This window comes from Agelaius phoeniceus, chromosome Z (assembly GCF_051311805.1).
Source record: "Agelaius phoeniceus isolate bAgePho1 chromosome Z, bAgePho1.hap1, whole genome shotgun sequence".
NCBI lineage: Eukaryota > Metazoa > Chordata > Aves > Passeriformes > Icteridae > Agelaius > Agelaius phoeniceus.
The window spans coordinates 25,750,502-25,774,127 of record NC_135303.1 but is presented as its reverse complement, the minus strand read 5'-3'; the positions used below and the strand labels follow the sequence as shown (position 1 = coordinate 25,774,127).

Below are 23,626 nucleotides of genomic sequence, written 5' to 3'. Positions count from 1 at the left end.
TTAATTTTGTTCTGATAGACTAAAATAAGTACAGAAATTAAAAAGACAAAATAGTGGTTTACATTTTCTTACTTTAACTAAATTTACAGTGTACAATGATGGACAAAGCATATCATAATAAAAATGTACCATAACATATGAGGCATTGCAAAGTTTATTTTATTATTGAGAGCATTGTCTGCAGAGAAAAGCTGTATAGAAAAGGTCTAGTGAATGCCTACGTAGAAATAATATTGCATTAGCCCACTTAATCCAATCGGAAACTGAGCAATTAAAAATAATGGGCTTAGATTATTGCACTTGCCTTTCCAATGTTTTTGGATTTAGAGGAACACCTTTCATTTAGAAAAAGAAAAAAAAAATTCTTATTTATTTTGGGAAGAAAAACGTGAAATAGGAAAGAATATTTTTTATGCAGTAAAATATTCATACTACTTGTCTGGTAATTTAATGCTGCTGTTATTACACTCTTTCCTCGATGGCAGGAAAATTTCCTCAGGTTGGCTGATGGAATTCAGACAATGGGTCCCTGTTCTCATGTCAGTCATTTGCTTTAAACACATTAAATAATAAAAGACAAAGAGAAGGAGTAAAAATTAAAGCTTTTTTTTGAGGAGCCTTGAAGATGCTGAAGTAAGCAATTCCCTCTCCAGCCAACAAGCACTGCTCATGAGCTGAGAGAGGAGCCAGAGCTCCACCTTCTTTGCTGTGGTCTTTCCCACACCTCACACACCCTCTGTGCACAGCTTGCTTATCTCTGGTTATTTTCCCTGCTCTTTTTAACTCTGCAGGGTCCAGTCACTATCTTTCCCTAACGGGTTACAGCTGTAGCTTCAGAAAACCCCTTTTAGTCAGCTCTTTTAATAATGAATCACAACATTCATCCTTAATAAGCAATGAAGAGAAATCATACACATGGGGCAACATTCGTCTGCCCAAGAAGAAATACTGCAGACTACACCCCCTCAGCCCCTGATCCACTAGTATTAAGAATGACAGTAAAACTCCTCACATCTGAGTCTTCACACCTCACCAAAATTATGTTGTTCTAAAAACATGGGACTTGTGGAATTTGCATATTCTCATGAGTGCTTCTGGGGCTGGGGGGGAAAGCCTTTACAAAACAATCAACACCACTTTCTGATTTGCTCTATATTAGTTATGTTTTGATTTTTTAGAAATCTAAGTTTTACCTTTCTTTTGTTCTTTGGAGATGCTCACAATTTACCCCCCCCAGTAGCCATACATCTGTTTTGGAAATAGAAATATTTTTCAACTTTAGCCCCTTCCCCTGAGGATGTGAAAAGTACCTGCAAGGATACACAGCATGATCACTTGTGAATCATATATACAACAATTATACATACAACATATGTCTGCTAAGTGCAATGTCATACGCTACACTACTGCTCAAGCATGTTGCAGTAGTAAGAACTGACCTAATTTTCAAGCTACTCACACAAAATCAAACGGTTATATCAAGCATTACCATCTAATGCACTGTCAGACTAGCCATGCTTTACCTGGCAGCATGTTAATTTCAAAGCCAAACTATCAGACACTATGATGAAATGAGATAAATATTGTAATGAATAAAACATTTTATAAAACAAAGCCTATAGGGAAATGAGTTTATTGTTTAAAATTTCATTGTACAATCCAGTTAAGATGTTCCAAGAACCAAGTAGACTTTTCAGGTTAATGTAACCTATTTTTTTCAGTTTGATGTAACCTATTTTTCACCAAAAAGTTGATTCAAGAGATTTTGTTTTCCAGCTACAAGTACCTCTAAAACAGCTTCAGTGGGGCACATGGTAGTAATGGCACTTTGCATGCTGAGAATAAGAGCCCTCCACATTATATAACCCCAAATCATTTTTTCAAACAGAAAATAATTATTTCCTAGGAAAGTGCATTTTAAAACACTTTTAAAAGCACCTTCAAAGATGTGACACTTAGTTTAAACAAATAAAAAAAAAAAAGCAGAAAGTTTCATTGATGCTGTTTGCACTGCCAGTCTTTAACTGATCCTATTGTCATGTACAGCTTTTAGCAAACCAAGATAATTTTTTTCCACCCACATATTGCTCCACTTACAAGTTGGTCAGAGTGGTACTGGATCTTCAGGTACTGCCTTAGGGGCTAGGTAACCCAAAGAACAGATAGCAGAGGGCTGCTCACAAAGGAACACGCCTTAGAAACAGACTCCTTCTTCATCCCTGGAAGTTCACAGCTTGATAAGACAAAGCAAATTGAAGCACAGATTATATCCACCATCCCTTATTTCCCTTTTTACCCCTTTCACAGACCTTTATGGGCAAACACACACACACTGAATAGAATACAGACGCACAATATTGGTACCTTCAGGTATGCACAAGGGGTTTTAAAGGCAGCAGGCAAGGTGATTAATAGTAAAGTTGGGACTATTTCTAAATTAACTTTCCAGCAACAGCAACCGCAGCCCTCCAGGCAGGTGCTCAGCGGTAGACACCGGTTCTCGAACGCAAAGCGGGCTCTCACCGTACCTTAAGGAGTCTCACAGAGGGGAGGAAGGCGGCATGGCACAGCTTCCGGATGGTCCAGTTGAGTGGCCGGGGTGCCTCGGTCTGGTTCATGACTGTCCGCAAATCCCAGCGGGAGATCAGCCGCAGACCTGACAGCGCCTACCGCGGCAGCCGCCCTCCGGGGCGCGGGCATCCCACGCTCGGCGCGTCCCGCCCGCGGTGCCGCAGGGCAGAGACTGGGCTCGGCTGGGCTGGCTTAGGATGAGCTGGGTTAGGATGGGCTGGGCTGGGCTGGGCGCGGGGGGGCAGCGGCAGCCGCCGAGCCGCCTGCATAGAGCAGCAGCCTCCTGCGCGGGCTCGGCGGGCTCCGTGCATGCCCCAGGCGGCCCGAGCGATGCGGGGCGGGCGGCTCCGGGCCGAGCGGGGCACCGGAGCGGCAGGAACACCGGGATGAACACCGGGATGCAGCGCCAGCGGCCGCTCCCGCCCGCCTCCGGGAGCAGCAGGGCTGGCCAGGCTCGCAGCTGAGCCACCTGCCTCACTCATGCGCTTCGTGGGCCAGAAGCAGGGCAGGAGGAAGCGAATTTAAATAAAGCAAGGGAGGGGTACCTGCACTTTCTTTCCTAGAGCATTGCGAGGAGAGGGAAACCGGCATGAGGGGAGGTGGGGCCAAGGCTCAGAAAAGAGAGCGACCGAGGCGGGGGTGAAATAAATAAATTCACTCTTGATTTACTGATACAATGGCCCTAAGAAGCGTTTAATTGATCTGGCACAGTATCGGTGTGCTAGTGGCAAGTGGCTGTGGTTAGAACCTGTACTATAAGGGCATGAGTGCTAACCTACACATCCTGGCAAAAAACCCTCAGACAAAGCCAAACCAATTCAGCTCGTTTGAATATTAAATATGCTAAGTAATTCTATCAAAGATATGAAAAACACATGAAGTAGTATTGCTAGGGCAATTCAAGTATGGCAAAATATGTTACCATTTGTCCATTTGGGGCAGTAAATGGCCTTCCCAGATAATGGAGATGTTCTTAATGGCAGGAAGCTCTCCAGCCAAAGAAGAAATACCTTTTTCCCCCTATTTTTTTTTTTTTTGGGGCATGAAGATTACATGAAGGAAGAGTTAGGAACTGTAAAAGAAATGTTCTCTAAAGCAATGGTGATTTTTCACGTTGCCAGCAATAACCAGTTTTTAATCAGATTATGGATGAAAACACCATCTTAAACTTTACTGCTTCTCAGTGAAGTTTAAATCTCTCATAATTGCGGTTAGGAAATACACATTCAATTTACTTAACTAGGATTCACCAATCTGCCATTTTCACATTTCCGTTTAATCCCCTTATATTTCCTTTTAATATAAAGCGTATATATTTCACCTCTATTTATAATTTATTCATAGAATTGTGTCTACATTTATCAGAAAAGCTGAATAATTGTCCAAATGAGGTGCAAAGAGATGAAGACTACTGTTTCTTTTGAACATAGGTGTACCAGTCAGCTCCTCTTCACTGTAGCCTCTTAGGAACTGTATAAAGGTCCTTGTTCAATGTCAGTGTTGTATTCAAAAATGTTCTGCCCAGAATATAAAGTTCAAGAGCAAAGTGCAGGACTAACTGTGCACCAGAAGAGGTCACACTTGTACACCCCACTGTACATGGAAAAATTATGGAACCTCAAACGTACAAGGACTAGACCATGAGTTGTCTGTAGAATGAAGTGGGTAGAACACCAGGAGACAAGACTTAGTGACAAAACTTGTGCAGATTAATTTCTGGTTGTGACTAAGCAGCTAGTTAAAACGATACCTATTTAAATATCTCTTGAGTTCTGAATGTATTTCTTTTATGAAATGAGGAAAAAAACCTTGCATTGATAGTGAAATTAAACTTGAGTAAGTAAATATTATTATCTGCAACTGCTTTTCCAAGACTGTATAAAGGAGAAAAATTAAACAGATAGAAAAAAATAATCCTGACTTAAAATAGCACAGACCATGGAAGATGTATAGCATGGTAACTTTGTTCAGCTATAAAGGTAATCATATCCAGTGATTAAGCTTTTGGGGTTCATAGTTAAAAGAAAGAAAAGAACTCAAATCAGAAACAAGAACTCAAGACCATGGCTTCCCCTGTCCCACACCCCCTCAAGTAATGCTCAGATCTTTTTTCTACCTTTGAAGTTCACGAAGGAGTTTTCTGGGAAGGTACCATACTCATCATTAGCTTGTCCCTTTCACATCTACTTTGCATTAGGTATCTGCTGTAAAACAAAATGTTCAGCCTGTGTGTTTGGCACAAAGAAGACAAAGGAGTCATAGCATGCTGCCCTTCTTTTCAATGAGTAGAGTAATAACTCTCTGAAGATGCTAGGGAGCTAAACACAATGAAGAAACATAACAGATAGCTTTAATAAACTGAAAATAGTGAGCCCAATGTATCTTCTAGCTTCCACAGGGCTTCCTGTCTTTCTGATGAGTTCTATCATTGCCTTCTTTTGCAAACAGTACCTTAGGGATGAGAATTGTTATATGCTGCAGTGTTTAATACACACCAACCCTTATTCAAATGTCTGTTTTCCTTGGCTTTGTACCACCTTGCCTAATCATTTGTACTTGCACAAAGTGAGTGCAAGGATATGAACTTCTGTCAGTGGCAGTGAGGAAGCTCTGATAGCAGGATATTATCATGAGATAGGAAACTTCACTTCCACCACAAAATCCTTGGGGTTTTTGGGCAGACCATTTAAACTGCTTGTCCTTAAGGCCAAGCCTAATTAGTTTTATTTTTAATGTATGTTTCTTACCTATAAGCAATATTGGAATGATTTTGAGGCTATTAAGTGTAAATATGAGGAAACTGAAGCAAGGAGATTTCTTTCTATTCCCAGCATGCCCCCACTTGCCTACCCCCATTTTTGGTAAGCATACATGGTGAAGATTTGAAAAGTACAGAGGAAAATTCTGAAAAGCTTCATTTTTTCCCCAAGATTCTGACAATAATGATTAAAAATAGTAGTGAAATATAAGGAATATGGTCTGGGGGTGGGGGGGAGGTTGTGTGGTTTGGGGGACTTTTTTATTACTTCAGTGAAAAGTCAGAGTTTGAGTCTCATATTTCTGTTGGAAAAAGCAAGTGCTCTGATCAGATCAACTCGTATAATCTGGGGCCTATTGGGAGATGCAAAGATGTAGCAATCCCACTAGAATTTAAGACTTGCTTTGCTAGATTTAAGAGAGAGAGCTGCCATTTTCATATTAAAACATTTTACCCTTGAAGCATGCTCCCTGAACCGTCAGTATTCACCTCTGGTTCTTAGTCTCTTGCGAAGGAGCACCTTTGGTACCACAAGAGAGAAAAGCAAACAGAAGACAAATGCCATTGCTCCCTGCAACACAGACAGATTTCTACTCCTCTTAAAGCTATTGTTCATGGAAAGCATTTTTTGACCAGCTCCTCTTGGATTCCTGCAATCCAACATGACAATAATTCTACTCTTAGAAAGCTCTGATACAGTAAAATTTAATACCTCTGGAAATGCTACAGAATGAAATGCTTCTGAGAAACACATCAGCATCCAGACTACTCTGAGCACATCAGCAATGTCCAACATTTTCAATCTGAGAGCAAAATTAAACAAAAAGTTATTATAAGCAAACACCAACACTACTCTCATATCCTGTCCAAGTAACAATTCCTTTATGAAACAAGAGATGCTGTGTAAATGAAAGATGGAAAGGGCAGGACCAATAAATGAGAGAGATGTATTGATCACCATGGCAGAAAACCTCTTCTATGTGGCCACTACCTACCTGTGGAGAACCATCAGGCAGAAGAATTTTCTTATGATATCACGCCTGTTTTCCCATGTACATCATAAAGCAGAATCATAAAATAATAAAATCATAGAATAGTTTTGTTTGGAAGGGTTCTTTAAATGTAATCTAGTGCAACATCCCTGCAATAAGAGGGACATCTTGAAGTAAACCTGGTCAGAGTCCTGTCCAATCTGACTTTGAGTGTTTCCTGAGCTTAGGAATCAACCATCTCTCTGGCAGCCTCTGCCAGTATTTTACCCCTTCTCACTCTAAAAAACTTCTTCCTTATACCTTGTATAGATCAATCTCCTTCAGTTTAAAAACTACTGCCCCTTTCCCCATCACAGGAGGTTGTGATAAAATGTCCGTCCCTGCCTTCCCTATAGGCACCTTCAGGTATGGAAGACAGTTGAGGGTCTCTCCAGAGCCTTCTCTTCTTCAGGGGGAATAACAGCAAGTCTCTCAGCCTTGAGGTGCTCACAAGAGAGATGCTCCAGCCTACTGATCATCTTTGTGGCCCTCCTCGGTCCTGGTGACCACCAGAGCTGGATGCAAGACTCCAGATGGGATCTCAAGAGAGCAGAGCAGAGGGGCAGAATCCCCTCCCTGGCCCTGCTGGCCACCCTGCTTTGGATGCAGCCCAGGACACAACTGTTTTTCTGGGCTGTGACTGCCCAGGGAAGGCTCTCATCCACCAGCATTCCCAAGTCCTTTTTTTGCAGGCCTGCTCTTGATTTGCTCATCACCCAGCCTGCTCTGATATTGGGGTTTGCTCTAACCCAGCTGTAAGGTCTTGTGCTTGGACTTGTTAAACCTCATGAGACTCCCAATGCCCTACTTCTCAAACTTGTCCAGATCCCTCTGGATGACACCATGCCCTTCAAGTGTGCCAACTGCACCACTCAGTTTGATGTCATTTGCGAACTTGCTGAAGGTGCTCTTGATCCCACTGTCATTAATGAAGACATCAAACAATACTGGTACTACTACAGACCACTGGAGAACAATTCTTGTACAGATGTTGGTCAAAAAATTCACCACTACTCTCCAGATGTGATCATCCAGCCAACTCCTCATCCACCGAATAGTTCACCTATCAAATCCATATCTCTCAAATTTAGAGAGAAGGATGATGTGGGGATCATGTCAAAGGCCTCAATACAACGTATGTGAGAAGAAAGACATCTTCACAGTGTAGCTAGAGAGCGACTTTGTCAAGGCTGCCTTGCTCTTGGACCAAAGGGCTTGCACTTCCCAGTAGGATAGCAAATACCAGAAAAAAATAGAGCTACCCTTGTATTTAGAAATAGAGCTACCTTTGCTTGCAGTGGCCACCATGGGTCTACTACACAAACATGCTGAGGTGGAGGTGCTAGTTCTTAATAAGATATTTTGTCCATCTCCTAGGTTTGTGGAGGAAATGGCAGGATGGCAATAGAAAAAGAAATAATTCAGAAGCTCTTGTTTCAAAGTCAGTGCTAACAAATCCTTCCATTGGTAAAGAAACACAATTCACCTTAGTATCCAGTCACTTTGCAGGGCTATTAGCTAAATAGTTGAAAAGTACATCAATGAATAGAAAGCTATGATAATAACAGCAAAAGGGTATTTTTCTACATACTCATATTCCAATTTGTGTCCATTTCATATGGTTTCTTGCAAAAATCAGGGGATAGAAAGATAAGTTTACTTTATAAGCTTTGGATAAACTATACTTAATTTGATGCTTGCCATAACTTCTTAGGAGACACAAATTTTATTGATGCTTAACTCAACTGATAATTAAATTATAAAATTAATCCACTGCTCTCACATCTTTTCTATTCATTGCATGCCTGAGGTGGTTTTTCTGCTGTTATCTCTGCCAAGATATTTCACAGGTCTTTTGCCACATGCTCATAATTCCCTCTGCCCTAGACATAGACACACATACTAATGTAATGTCTGTCTACTTATTAAACATTAATTAAATAACTTGCTATAGATGAAGATAATTCCATAGTTTCAAGCATATATATAAACATTATTGCATGTAGCTATAAATCATGTCTTTTGGCAACTGACTGAAAAGATTAAGTAAAGGGTATTCTTCCTTTTCTCCCAAGTTTTATAAGGATGTGATGAATATTGAATATGATTATTTTATATGCCTACTACCTTGAGATTTCCTTAAACTGATCTGCATCTGGCTTTTGCCTAGAAAAGCACCTAGCTGGGCTGCCACAAGAGATCTCAGCGGTACCACAGCGCACAGGACTGCCGACAACAGAGGAAGCAGAGTGGTGAGAGAGCAGGTGAACAGGGCAGTGCAGCACACCCACTGTGCCCCTGTCAGAACTGTTTTTCTAGAGATCCTGTTTGATTGATCCCAGTTCCAAAATACACAAGCGGAGGAGTCTCAAAGTCACACTATGGACTGAAAATGTGTTTGTACAGATAGGTCACAAGGAGCCTTCACCACTATTTGTGGTTTGTGGTTTCTGCAGCTACTGATAATTTGCACCACTTTACCTTCAGTTGCTCTCCAAGTATTTGTAAATCTACCTACCCTTAAATATTGAAGCTGTATCTTTGAATGGTGTATTACATCAGAAATTCCTCTTCAATTGCAGGCTGAAGCCTTTTAGAATTTTTCTTTGAAGAAGGTTAAGACACATAGGCATGTAACAGTTATATTTTGGGACTAGAAATGTCCATGGTTGATTGTTACTTAGGTACAAATGCCACATTTTAAATTGCAGTCTATCTTAGTTTAAATAGAATTTCAAGTGTAGGCAAGCTGTCAGTTCTTTAACCTCTGCAGCATATGACAGAAATAAGGATGCTCATACATTTAGATTTATGTTTATGTTAAACATTTCTTTCCATCTTAGCCATCATGTTCTTATCTGAACTGTTTAACTTTGTGTAAATACTTTCTCAATTTTGACCTATAACATAATTTTCTTTATGATTTCCCATTCAGATATCAAATTTACTAAGTTATTTTGGTGTAGTGTTTTTTAGTCTTGATTATTTTGCTAGAGAAAATGCAGAAAAAATACAAAATTTCATGAGAGCAATTCACTCTGACTGTTATGCCTTTCAATGAAGACCTTACAGAACAACCCTCTTGCACTTCTGTACCTCAGCTGACTTAGACAGATGCAGTATGAGACAAGGGCAACTTCCTCACTTCATCTCACAGTATTGCTGAACCAGAAAACAGTTTACCCTTTGAAAGTAGCAAGGAATTACAAAAATCTCTAATTCCTTCTTCTATGGAGTTATAAAAAACCCCAAAATAACCAAATGATATTTTCCACAGGTACATACATTTCTGCATACCTCACCCCCACAACTTCTGCCCTCCTCCCAAAGGTGAAAAACCCTAGTGCATACACCACATCTGATGATGAAGCCTCCTGCAGCCACTTGTTTCAGATGCTTTGAGCACATTTAGTGTTTCATTACTGACCTGTCTGTTTTCCTGAGTACTTCCTTTCACTATATTTTTATGATTTTCTAATGCATCAGTGTGGACAGCTAATCCTACATTGCCTTCAGTGCTTTCCCCAGCTACTTAGTTGGCTGTGTTCCACTGTTCGTCCTGGTTTGAGGAACCAATCTGGCCCCCAAGCCCTTGTGGTGAAGGGTCTCTCTCTCTGTAAATGGTTCAGTCACCAACACTGAAAAAACCACAGAGGGGCACCCTCACACTTGTGAGGAAACACACCAGTGGCTGAAAGCCCAGAAGAGACACAGCAGGCAGCACAACAGAAGCAGCTGCAAGGAAAATTGCCAAATGAATGTAACACAAACAGGTACAGTCCTAGCAAATAACAGCAAAATGGCTTGCTAAAGAGCTAAAATTGTGCTTATTACACAGTAGTATGAATTAACTAACTGTATACTTGAACTTTCACTAGGAAATCCTTCACAGAAACTTCAGCCTCAATGAAAAAATGAAGCTTGACTAGAATTTTAAGTAATTTTTCCATACACATTTTGATCAGCAACGTGTTCTACTAGGCAATGGGAGGACAATGTATAGAGTTGGTGATCCTCTCTCTGCATCCCCTGAGAATTTGTGATTTTTTTTTCACAGTATAACACAAGAAATTGTGTAAGGCTGAGCTCTTAATGAAATTAAACAAACAAGGAATGGCAAAATCTGGACAAAAATACTTCCAACAACACTATTATTCAAAACCACACTTACCTTCTCAAATAGACACAAATTACTCCAGTGGTCTACTTTAAAATACACTTTCAAACTGATAACTTAATTGGGTCTATTTTCAGCACTTTGTGATTTTATTTTGATTTATTTCTAAGTCACATACCAAGTCTATGTATATTCTTTTTATATTCTGGACTAACAAACACCTGCAATTTTACACCCTATTTTCCCTGGAACAATTATACGCACATCTGGAGAGCAACAAACTCTGGATGGTGTTTTCCATGTAGTCCGTTGCAATTATTATATATTTGCATACAGTGTCATGTTGGGAAGAAACCAAAGCCTGGGGGCTTTTGGACTGGTCACTGATCAAAGCTGCAGGAAGAGCAGTCAATGCCTCTGGAGACAGTAATCTAGTTTCCCAGTCAGAGGCAACAGATGGGTGACACAAAAAGTGCCAGATGAGAGCAACAGTAAAAAACACATTAATTGTATGAAATAAGCTGAAATCTCAGCTTGCATTTGCCTAACAACTTCCTGAGGCTGATTTTCTTTTTAAATCTCTTTTGTTGTTATAGAATTTGGACCCTTTTCCTGATTAGATGTAAAGTATAGCGTAGTTCCTTCCTCAAAAGAAACCACAGAAATTTAAACCACCAGAAACTAGATATTCATTGTTACCTTTACATTGAATCACATTTGTTTCATGGTTATAGCCAAATTAAATCAGTCCATTTGAAAAGCCATTACTCATAAACTGAGAAATCTGCCCAAAATGTGTTAATTACTATGTCAATTTTTAGGTGGCTTATGAAGCCTCATACTAAGCGAATAACAACAACAATCTCTTATTCATGCAGTTCTAAACTTCTAAACCAGACAGCAGAGTCAAACTGGAACATAAAACTACACTGAAGAAGGATCTACAATTTTTTTTTGTTGGGTTATTTTGTACAGCACAACTGTAGTATTACTCATGACAGAGTAACTACTAGTTTATTGAATGATACAAGTTGCCCATGCTTAACTTCTCCAAAGAAAATACTCATAACTATTGGGACAGACCAGCAGAGTCCATGGGAACAGGAAAACAGAGCAAAAGAAAATGGAAGAGGATTATTTTTTTTAAGTGTCACTCAGTTATGCAACTGGTCTTTGCAATAGTCTTTAATTGAGCATTGTCTAATGCCACATTGTGCTCATGGCTCCCCTACCACTACTGAAAAATTCTACCTACTCATACCAATACTTAATGGACAGATTACACTGGCAATATAAGGCTGCTGGAAGGCTTTTCTGGAGGAGCTTTTTTAGCTTCCCTAGCAAGAGTTTGTCAGGTCAATGTCCCCACTGTTGACTGTTCTATAACATCCAACAGGCATAGCATAGCTTGTTATTTTTAAAGTTATCTGATATCTGATATTTGAGTCCCATAATTTGTACAACTTAACTAAATTCTACTGATACTTACACATCCTTATTAATAAGATTTTCAAAACGCATGCCAAGATAGCACATGCATATTGTATTTTAGGCTCTTCAGTACTAGAATCTGAAAAATAAATTTGAGAGACAACAATTTCCTAATGTTTTATCAAACAATGGTTATCCTGCTAGCCTTAACCAATAACAGATTCTCTCCAGGATTGTGGGATTTCACCTGCTCTTTCATGTTTTTAGCACTTTCTTACTATGCTATATCAGAAATTTCAGCTCTGTGATTTATGGTTTAGTCCCAGAAGGCAAACAAACTGATTCTTCCTGTGCTATTGGCACTAAACTTGCCTCTATTATGTTCTGTATAAAGTATCTGTTATATTGAGGACATAAGTCATGAATTATTTTTCAGATTTATAAAAAGGACTTCCTGATTCATCTATGGCTATGATTTACATATCATTTCAATACAGTTGTTAAGCTAGTTTAGAAAAGAAGAATCTGAAAACTGTTGAAACAGGACAGACATACGTAAGTTAGAAATTCTTAGAAGAAAAACCTCCTGGAAAATAATAATAATGAGCGTGTATTTTTAACAACATCTTTGATAACCAATTTTTAAAATTATTTGATATTTGTTAAAATCTTCCAAGAAGTCAGCACTTGGGATTATATTTTCATATGTGGAATTTTTAGGAAATTTTTAGTTAACAGTATTTCTGTGAAAAGAACTGCATGAATGCTAAATACAATCTGTTTTTCTACCAAAGTTCATACAACAAGCCAGAGACATGACCATTTATGTACTCTTGGAAAAATTGTAACATTTTAGATAATTCATAATATTTTGTGTTTATTCTATGGAAATCCTCTACTTATCCTCTTGAATGGCTTGGGGTTTTTTGGGTTTTTTGTTTGTTTTTTTTTACTTTATATTAATACACACAAAATTTCAGACCTCTGAACTAGCTTCTTCTCTATTTTCTGTTTTATCAAAATCTACAGACAAAATGTGTTAAAATAATAATTTGTTTAGTACATTTTTATGACTATGAATTGCTCCCAGCAATCTATTTTTCCTTTTTAAATTATTGTTTTCTTGTCTCATTCTTTTATCAGAGGTTAATAACTTTGTGTTTTATAATTACTAGTAACAGAAAATTGTGTATGAGGGCATTGTCTTTTGCACTACTGATGCAGCAGAGAAGAGGAAGCAAAATGGCAGATGTGATACCAGAAGGTATCTCCTGACTTGAAAATTCCATGAATTATTTAGGTTATCCAGTCTTATGTCATAATTACTGTATTTATTTTAACTAATGTGAGAGAAAAATGGCAGCTGAATGTTGTTCAGTCCTGAAAGCACTGCTTAACCCTGTGCTAGATTGAAAACTCTAATATATAAGCCATATATGAATTCCACTTCAGACATACTAAGTACAAAGTGGGGGTAACACAGGTGAGAAAAAGCCCAGGGCCCTTATCAGCCATTTTGATATCCACATAAACCACCTTGTTAAAAGACATTTTGAGATAATGAAGAGGAAGAAACAGAAATGTATTCAAGTGCAATTAGAATAACCAATAATGGCCCTGGTTATATACTACATCTTTTTTTCTTTTTTGAAAATTCTACTAAAAATAAATTGTCAGACTCGTAACATATTTATAAAGAAAGCCTTCTTATGCGTGTATCCATGACAACCTAGATTTATATTTTGGGCTCTAGAAAGTTGTTACAGCACAGCTCACATAAATTACTTTGAAGAATGTAGCAAGATAAGATGGTTTGCTACCTGAGGAGGTTTATTTGGCATAATATACAATATTTTGACTATACTGAAGCATAAAGGAAAGCAAAAGTATTATGTAGTGCTTAGAAGCCAGTCTTGCCATAAAGTAAACCTATTTTTAATACAAGGAAAATATATAAGCACTTTATGACAAAGAATGCTGAAAATTGAAAAAAAATCACTGAAGACTTAGTAATTGAATATTAGCATATCATAATTAGGAAAGCAAAGAAACATAACAGAAATGTGAAGCATACATTGCCTGAAATAAACAAAACTTGTATTTACACTAGTATGCCTCCTACTGTGGTTCCATCTGGACTTCTTTGGGCACACAAAACCTATTTTTTACTCTCTCTCTTAGCTTGGGAAAGGAACCTGCTTTCATTAGACTAAGCATTACTAAAATTGCATTTCTGTTACACATGTTTTCTTTTTGCATTTGACTTGAGAGTCATAGTATATTATTTATATAATAGATTTACACAGTAGGCAATTCCCAAGTACAGCATGGAAACAATAGGAACATAGTTCATGAAATTTTTCCAAAACAAATATCAGTGATTTACCTAGCATTTTGCTGTCAAATAAACACATTACCTACTTTGGAAAGAGACTTTGAGGGAAGAGAGATACAGTCACTTCAATAACTGTTCTGTACATTGTGAATAATTCAAGTGGTGAATTCAGAGCCTTTCCATGGTCTATCTGCTAAGGGAAAAAGTTCCTGACCTCAGAGACACAATGGCTGGGTGACACACCACCAGGCAGCCTGGCACTGTGTGAATTCCTTATTTCTAGACCCACACCAGCACCTTGGGTGTCCTGGTCATGGGGGAACTCCATTGGAGAGTTATCTAGCTGAGAGCTACCCAACAAGATTAAAGTGAAATTCTATGCCTCCATAAAATGCAGCAGCACAAGTTTCTTCTAAAAGCCCATGACTGCAACCCAGCCATTATCTGCACCTGGTGAACTCTTATACGCTGAGATTAGCTCAGTTGGTTAAAGCGTGATGCTAAAACTACCAAAGTTAATCCCTCTACAGGCCATTCTCATAAGAGTTAGACTTGATGAACCCTGTGGGTCCCTTCCAACTCAGAACATTCTGCGATTCTGTGACAGAAAAATAACAAAGTAAGCTGATATAGGGATGGCACAAGTTTTGCAGCAGATGTTCCTGAAGGAGAGCCGGCAAGTGAGAAGGCTGTTTACCCTGCATGTATCCCCAGCTGGTCAGTTGAGGTCTTCTCTGGCCTGTTGTCTCCTCCCTAATTTCTTGATAGATGGGAAATAATTACACTATGACTCCATTTTCTTGCCTGGAACAATGGCCTGTATGTGGAACATAATAGTCCTGAGGGTCAGAATCTTTGCTCTTTTTTCTTAATTGTATAACAGCAACTTGACGGCTAATTTTCTGCGTAAGCCAAGCCTAGTTTTAGTCACTTGTATAAATATTTCTGGGCACATCATGCAATTTAGAGATACCACCAGAGCCTTAGGTAGTCAAAGATGATACTTCTATGGGAGGATTTCATAACAAAACATCATTATAAACACATAAACCTTTCACTCAAATTCCTTTTCGTTCACATTACAGAATATTATTCTCTACAGTGTAGCATTATGTTTTACATAATGAAATGTCATTTATACCAAGCAAAACATTCTAAAGCAAAACATTCTAACCTAACTAATACAGTAAAAATTTAAGTCTGCCTTCAGTTTCTTTCAGTTCTCCATGAAAAGCAGAAAATGTGCAGTAAAATGAAATGCCTTAATCAAGAACCACCAGCATGAAAAATATCTTCTGATATTTTGTTACAATAATGTGCAAATAAGTGAGATCTTGTGATATGTAACAGAAGGTACTTGAGTGATTGATTTAGCAGAAAATGACATTATATTTTAACTAGAAATCTTGGGAATGCAGCTACTTTATGTATGTACAGGATGATCTCAAGTCTGATGTCCTGTGCTGCCCCACCATGACTGAAGCAGACACCTGTGCCTATAAAGAAAATTTCATCCGTTCTAAAAAGCCTTTAATAAACATATAGAGAGGCATCAAAAAGCCCATATTTGAACACAACCATATTTGAATTTGTTATTAATCAGCTACAGTCAAGTAGTAAGTAAATTTACAGTGGTAAAAAGGTTAAACATTGCTGTCTGTTTCGCAGTTTTAGAACATTATAATTCAACTGCCTTTCTTCATATTCTCAATGGTAGGTTTATCATAACTGATTAAACAATCTATTCCTCTGATAGTCAGTAGTTTTCCATGGAAATTAATTTGTGGCCCATTAAATATATTTCCTACCATATGCCCATGAACCAGCACAATTGATGTATAAGGTTTTTATGCAGACAGCAGTGACTCAAGAGCCATCATGTACAAATACTTATGAGAGTTAAAAGCAAGAACAGATGCCATGCCATGCAATTGTGATGCTACATAAAATTCTGTGAAATTTAAATGCATTAATTGAAATTATCAAGCTACCTTATGTGATGTGTTTCCTCTGGTGTTGATTAAAGAATATAAAACAATTATATACTAAGAACTGGAAAATCAGTTTTGTACCAATATCAAAATACTAAGAAGTTACAGCTATATCTCTTGCCTATAGTTATCCTCTACACTTTGCACTTTTTCAATTATAAGAAAAAATTACCTTGAAAGTTACAATTTTTCAAAGACCACTTTGAAATACTGTCCTGTCTAATAGTTTTTATGAAGCAGCCTTGAACAATGCCACATGATAAGAGCCGATCACAATGAAATGTAAAATAGAATTAAGTGCTATTAGTACAAATTTCAGAGCCTAATTGTCTGCTTTGGTGCTGCTTTTCCCCGTTCATCTCAGTTAGAAAGAACAACTTAGTGAAGTTACATCTGGCTCTACTTGAAATAGTTGCTTAGATATCACTAATCAACTCCAATTAAAGAAGGAAGAAGACCTTCTTCAAACAACACTGTGGGAAAATGACTGGGGTTTTGGAAATTATGGGGGGAAAATAGAGTGGCTACTCCCAGGTGGGAGCACACCTGACCTCCCAGACACAACACAATCTATGGGGTCTAAATGCAGGGTGGAGACACCATAGCCAGGCTCTGTCAAAACTCATGAGAAGAGAGAACTCAGTGTCCTCTCCAGCCAAAAACCCTCCCAGCAGCTTAAAACCAGGAGAGAGAAAGGGAGATGTCCTGCTCTGGAGTCAGCAGCTGTGGGGAAGGTCACTGGCACAGGTCCCCATCCCCAGCTCGTCTCAGGTGCTGCCCTGAGATATCTGCCCTAGGGCACAGCCACCCCTCGCTGAGGAAGGGGCTGGGCAGCCAGCACTGGGTACAGATGTGGAGATGCAGGAGGGGGAGTGACCCCGAGCCACCCCTGACCCCCTGAACTGCCCAGTGAAGGGTGCCCACAGCAGGATGCTGGCAGACTGGTCAGGCACAAGGGCTGAGGCTTTCCTGGGGCACTGACAGGTGACCACATGCTGCGGGTTTGAGCAAATCTCCCTTTACACGTGACAATAGCACTGCATATATTAACTTTTATGTTTTAGCATTAATGATGACTTTCAAGAAACAACATAGAATATGGCTAAAACATACAACGGCTTTTGAAGAATCAATACGCATACATTTCAATATATGGGGAATTATATGAAACATCTATAGATAGACTCAATAAACATAAAAACTTAAATGGGATAGCTTAAATTCTTAAAGAAAAATCAATATGTCTGATCAACCGGTCAAGTTTTTTGATAATTTTCCCAGTACATAATAATAAAGAAAAACTTCAAAAATTTTTTGGCCTCTTTACAAGGGCATGTTGTGATAGGACAAGGGCAAATGGTTTTAAACTAAATGAAGGTAGATTTAGATAAGATATTAGGAGCAAATTCTTTACTAAGAGGGTAGTGGGGCTCTAAAGCACAGAGAAATTGTGAATGTCCCATCCCTGAAAATGTTCAAAGCCAGGTTGGATGGGGCTCTGAGTAACCTGGTGTAGTGAACACTATCACTGTTCATAGGAACTAAATGACCATAAAGGTCTCTCATGGAATAATTTCTGTCATGATTTTTTGATAAACATTCATTCTCCAAAATGCTTACTTACTGTATAACTAAGCAGTAATTGAGTGCACTGAGTACACAGGCACAGAGCAGGGCCAGCGGGTTACCCAGGGCTCCATACAGGAAATTCTCACTGCTATCAGACAACCCTCTCTGCCCTTGCATACGCATCCTATCAGTGTCCATGAACCTGTGTGCATCCAGTATGTTTAAATGTTTCCTGACTTGATCCCCATCTGCTAAGATAGTTCTTCTGGACTTTTCTGGACTCTCAGCACTGGTCTGTGTGGCCATGGATTCCTTATAGCAAGACTTAGCACTAAAAACTAAAGCAAAGAAAACTGCAAATTTTTTCAGCTCCTCTGTCATCACATTCTCTTCCCAGCTCACCAGTGGGTTCATACTTTTTCTCTTCTTCCTTTTTGCAGATATATCAATAAAAGTCTTGTTACCTTTCAGTTTTTTCACTGGATTCAACTCCAAATGGATTTTTTCTTTCTTAACTCTATCCCTGCATGCTCAGAGTGTGTCTCTGAATTTCTCCTGGACCACCTGACCTTACATTTACCTCTTTTGAACTTTTTTTTTTTTTTTTGTCTTTGTCAGAAATAACTTGCTCATTCGTGTTATCTTTGCTTAAATCTGTGATCAAGTTGTCATCGGACCACTCCAGAAAGCTCCTGGATTACTCATGCTTTCTGTGCTGGCTCTCCAGCACATAGTAATGCATTTTGTGTCTCTCCTGGGGACCAATGCCTACGAGCATGAGTTTTCCTCTCAGGTTTGAAGGAAACTCTAAGTGATAAGGTCCAGTGTTGAAGAAAAAATCTCTTCCTATTGATGAAGCTGACAGTTTTTACAAAGGACAACCAAGTGTTGTCACACCTTCAGAATCTGTAGAGGAATACTTGAAGGTAAACATGCAGTTCTCGGCTCACAGAAATAGTAACTGATCCCTGACCCTGGAGTAGTTTACCTCCTAACTCCTGCCTCTTGCCATTGCAGGACCATAAGCTCTAAGATGAAATGGAGTCAGGTGCATTCACACAAATGAAGGCCTGGGGGTACTTATTTTGCAAACTAAACCCATGTTTTGCAATGGGTAGACTTTACACAAAGTCCATTTCAATTCTTGAAGTGTTTTGCATAGGAAAATTTTTGGCTTTGGCTTGATTTGGTTTGGATTTCAGCAACTCTAGGTTTTTAAAGAGTGTGTTTAGAAAAACAAGAATGGTCAATTTTTTGACAATGGCACTTTATTGACTGTAAATTTATATTTATACAAGCTTTTAATCCTGAAAATTAACAAAGTTCAGCAATTTCAAATTTAAAATTTTTTAATGCCCTAATGGCCTCTTCTTTAAAATGTGGACTTGTACGTAGGATATGAATTACATAGTATATGAAAGGATCATTGCAGCCACACTAAGAGCTTTTATGGGTTTCAATACCAGAGACTGCTGTGGTTATTAAATAGCAATCAGGTAATAAAAACCAGGAGGATTATATGCACTTTGACTTTTTTGAGGAGAGGAATCAGGATAAATAAATCTAAGTGGAAACCTGTAAGCTTACCATTAAAATTAGGCACTAGTTTAATAAAAATGTGGTGAAAAACATATTGATTACTTCATTAACATGAGGGCCCTAGCTAACTTTTTATAATCATAGATCTTCTTCAGTTTGTAGTTCTCAAATAATCACTGAAGGTGCTTTGAAAAAAGTGATGGTTTGCCTTATATATTTTGTATATACATATGCATTTAATGTTTTCAAAGAAGCAAAAGGTAGTCATACTGAAAGAGCTACCTAAGAACTAAACGGTTATGGAATTATTTTTGGGCTCTGCAGCTTCCTGGGAATTACAGACTGGTTCTGGTGTATAAACTGTGCCTCTAATCAGCAAATGTCATTCCCACACCATTCCCTGTGCCTGTACAGTCCGCCTGGCACAGCTGCCAGACCACGTACTTTCAAGCACCTGTGTGAGCACTCTGTGTCTGCTCACAAGATGCTTCACCCACTATAATCCTGTAGGCTTGATTCAAACCTCCATTTTAGCTCTGGATTGTATTCTACAAGGACTTAACAGCTGAGAAATTCATGGATGTGAGGAAGAGTATGAGTCTTATATTAATGAGGAGTGATCACCAGTAGCAGCACACAGGTGGATAAATCAATGTCCATGGATGAGCTAACTTTGCTGTATTGCTGTGCACAAGGATGGGAGCACATGGAGCAAAGTCAGATTCCAGTGTGAGCCTGCTGCTCAGGAAAAATCACAGAACCAGCAGTAACATGTATTTAATGTTTCATGAATAAGAAACCTAGTAATGTGCTAAAAGGAGAATTCTGAGTTTACTTAAATTTCATCAAATACTACCTATTTAGCTTAGTGGATAGATGGTATCTAGGTAGATTAAATGAATTTTCTCCTGAAATAAATTTTTTTTGAGATTTAGAATTTATATTATTAGGAGTGGGAAAAAATATGGTTGTAACACCAATTCCTTCTCTGTAAAATTAAGCAAAGTAACTTTTTTTTTTTACATCTACAATCTTATTTTTTTCTTACCAAGATAAGAAAAGTGATTGTGATTTTTTTAGAGAGATCAGTGTGTTTAGGAGGTTAAGAAATGTGATAACAGAAGATGAGTGGGTCTACCTCCAATTAGGTTTAGTCCTTATGAAAACAAAGTCTAAGGCTGAAGCAGAATGATACAGGAAACCTAAGAAACAATAAGCCATTCTCAGTAGCACACAAGACATTATTCAAAATGTTGGTAGTGAAAAGCATTCAAAGGGTGGCAAAAGTATACTTTGATTCAGTTTCCTTAATGAGGAGAAAAAAAGAAAAAGTCTTCATTAGAATAAAGCTGAGAAAAGTCTGCATGGCACTAAGGGAAGAAAAAGAATATAAGAAATAAGAAGGTATCTTTAAAAAGCTGAACTCATGTTTGAGGAAGGCTAATAGGAAGGATTATAAACTCTGGCAGGTTAAAAACACAAGGCAGCAAAAAGAGAATCTGAGAAGCAATTGCAGAGAGTATAAATAAATAAACACATTTAAAGACTTTAAGGAGAAGTGAGTTTTTTAAAATTTTTCCCCCATTTTTTTCTGAAATAACTTCTTTTTCCCATAACTCCAATCAGCTTCCATATATCTAAGACAAATTGTCCAATTAATTAATGTTGCACTATGTTCATTGACAGAAGTTATTTAAATTATCAAAATAATATGTTTGTGTAGAATTATCAGCTTGACTATGCACTCTTTCCAAGCTCTGTATCTTGAGCAGGCATCTTTGAGTAATACCAGTGTGAACACATACTCTACAAGCTCTACAACACCCTGAGATTACTGTGATAGAGAACACATCAAATTCCAAGGATGACAACTGAAAAGTGGGAATTTTCTATGAAATCACAGATGGGTGTTACAGACTGCATGGGCACCATGTCAATGTGCACACAGATATGAGGAGCCAAAGAACAGAAAGGCAGTCAGACCAAGGTCTCCCACATGTGCTAAAGGCAGTGCCCATGGAAGAGTGTAATAGGGCAAAACACTTACAATGGTGCGGGGTGATGGTGTCCTAGAACCCTGACACTTACAGCTTCCTAAATTTGGGACAGGGCCTAAGTTCTCAGCAACCCTGAAGCTGGCTTCTGTTCTGTAAACATTGTCCAGTCTGCAACCAAACTCATTTAGCCTTTCTGTATCAGCAGCACCCCTCAGAACAGATTCCTGAAAATACTTAGGCAATCCCAAAGGGTCAGGGATCAGTTATGTGGAGGCACTTAAAAACCCTTACTATGATGTTTAATAAGTTTCAACAGATAACGTAGAAAAGCCTTAACTTTGTAATAAATGGGAAGAATTGGCAAAGAAAAGCAAAATTTTACTTGCTTTTTATACTTATAGACAAATAGATCTTTACATTAAATACTGTGCAACATATGTATATTAACTTACAGCATCACAAATATTTTAAAAGATTATTTTCAACAAAACCTGGAATAAAACACTTAAGAAATACTAATTATGAGATTCAAGGGAAAAGGGAATTCTTCAGAAGAAACTTTCTTTCTTTAAATACAAATAAGAAAAGTTTATAGCAGCTTACCCTTCATCCCGCTGCTGATTACATGATTTCAGAACAACAACAAAAAGATGATAACCAAAGCCCAACACTAAAGCTCATTGAAGCTGGATGATTACTCCCTTCAATTTCAATAGGCATTGGAAAATTCTTAGGAGAAGCAACACAGCTCAGACCATCTGTAATTACATATCCCTCTATAGTTGCAGTTTGGATGGAAAGCAAATTTTCAGTTTGGCCAGGCCCTCTTCAGCAACTTATTTTGATAAGTGAACAGGATAATAATTAAGTTTCTAATGGTTGTGCCCTATACTCCATTTCTTTTGGGAGTAATGATTTACAGATATGGTCTCCAACAACATAGCACCATTTCTATGTGTAAGGCCTTACTCTCCTTGGTCAAACACTAGAAAATTATCATAGCACTGATTTGTTAAAAATAAACATACTGCAAAATCACTCATTATTAACAGAATGTAAATTAGAATTTGTATGATTTGTATGGAAGAGTCTGAAAGGAGCCTGCTAATGTGTAAATATTCACATTCAATCTTAATAGTAAAATTGTAGCTTTTAAAGCCTCTTCAGATCAGAGAGTGCAATTCGGATTGCATCACGAAGAAATTTTTTAAAGTGCAGAAAATGGAAATACTTCTCATACAGGAGAAGGAAGCAGAAGTGTCCTGGTGCTACCTGGGTGGATTTTAAGAGGATGATGCATAAAACAGAATTGCTTTACACATCACTACTTGGGAGACTGCTTCCTCCTCCATGACATATTACCATGAGACATTCAGCTCTCAGGAAGATTTGTATTTCTCTCGCACTTCATGAAGAGAGCTGCCGGAATTGTACAATATAAAGCACTCTTTGCCTTGACAACAGGAACATACTTCACCAAAACAGACTGGAACTTTTGGCTCACTGAGTCTCTTCCTGAGCTATGAGAGACTCATTTAGTTTATGGAGTATTTTGCCTTCCTGAGTATCTCTATCATTGGCCATCCAAATGTCCTGAAGTTGCATTAATGCTGAGATGACTAAGGCACTTGAAGATGCCTAGTAAGCCTGTATTAAAGGACTTGAAACCTTAAGTCTCCAGGCTATTTATTACCTGACCTGTGGTAAGTTAACAAGGAAACTACTTTGCCAAGATTTTTTTTTTTTGTAAAACCTTCATGGTGCCCAGACCGATGTTGATGATATTTCCTTGTGTGTGTGTGTGTGTGTGTGAGCAGATTGCATGAGCTACATGACAATAAATATGTTATACACAACTGAGTGAAAGGGATGCCATGGGACAACCCCAAACTGATGCACTATTCTACAGCTTCTCTTCAGCTCCTTCCTCCTAGCTCAGCATGGACAGGATGAAGAGAAAGAGAGACACAGAAGTTACTTTTGGTGTATAACAAACATGGGTGAGCCAAGAAAAATGTTCTCCTTCATAATTCTGTATGGCACATTGGTGCTTTCACAGACTTACAGAACCACAGTATATCTCAAGTTGGAAGGGACTTGGAAGATTCATTAAGTAAAATTCTCCATTACTCATAGGACTACTTAAATCTAAACCATATAAGTAACATCTTCTATGACACTCCTAATTCACTGTTTCTATTAGATTGGCATTTATTACAGAAACACTGGAGTTGCACTAGCACAAAACTAGTTATATTCATATAAATATAACCCTCCATAAGGGAAG

General features: G+C 38.4%; 1 protein-coding gene across 9 annotated transcripts in view; it reads right to left on the bottom strand.

Moving 5' to 3' along the window:
- Positions 1–23,626, bottom strand: part of TRPM3 (transient receptor potential cation channel subfamily M member 3) — a 411,073-nt gene that overhangs the window by 258,901 nt on the left and 128,546 nt on the right. For 4 of the 9 annotated variants that reach the window (XM_077171880.1, XM_077171885.1, XM_077171881.1 and 1 more), the window contains exon 1: positions 2,529–2,772. The exons of the other annotated variants lie outside the window; for them this stretch is intronic. In XM_077171880.1, coding sequence (XP_077027995.1) covers positions 2,529–2,618 — 90 coding nt within the window. In that variant the 5' untranslated portion in view covers positions 2,619–2,772. Of the gene's footprint in view, positions 1–2,528; positions 2,773–23,626 lie in introns of those variants that run through there. 9 annotated transcript variants of the gene reach the window in all.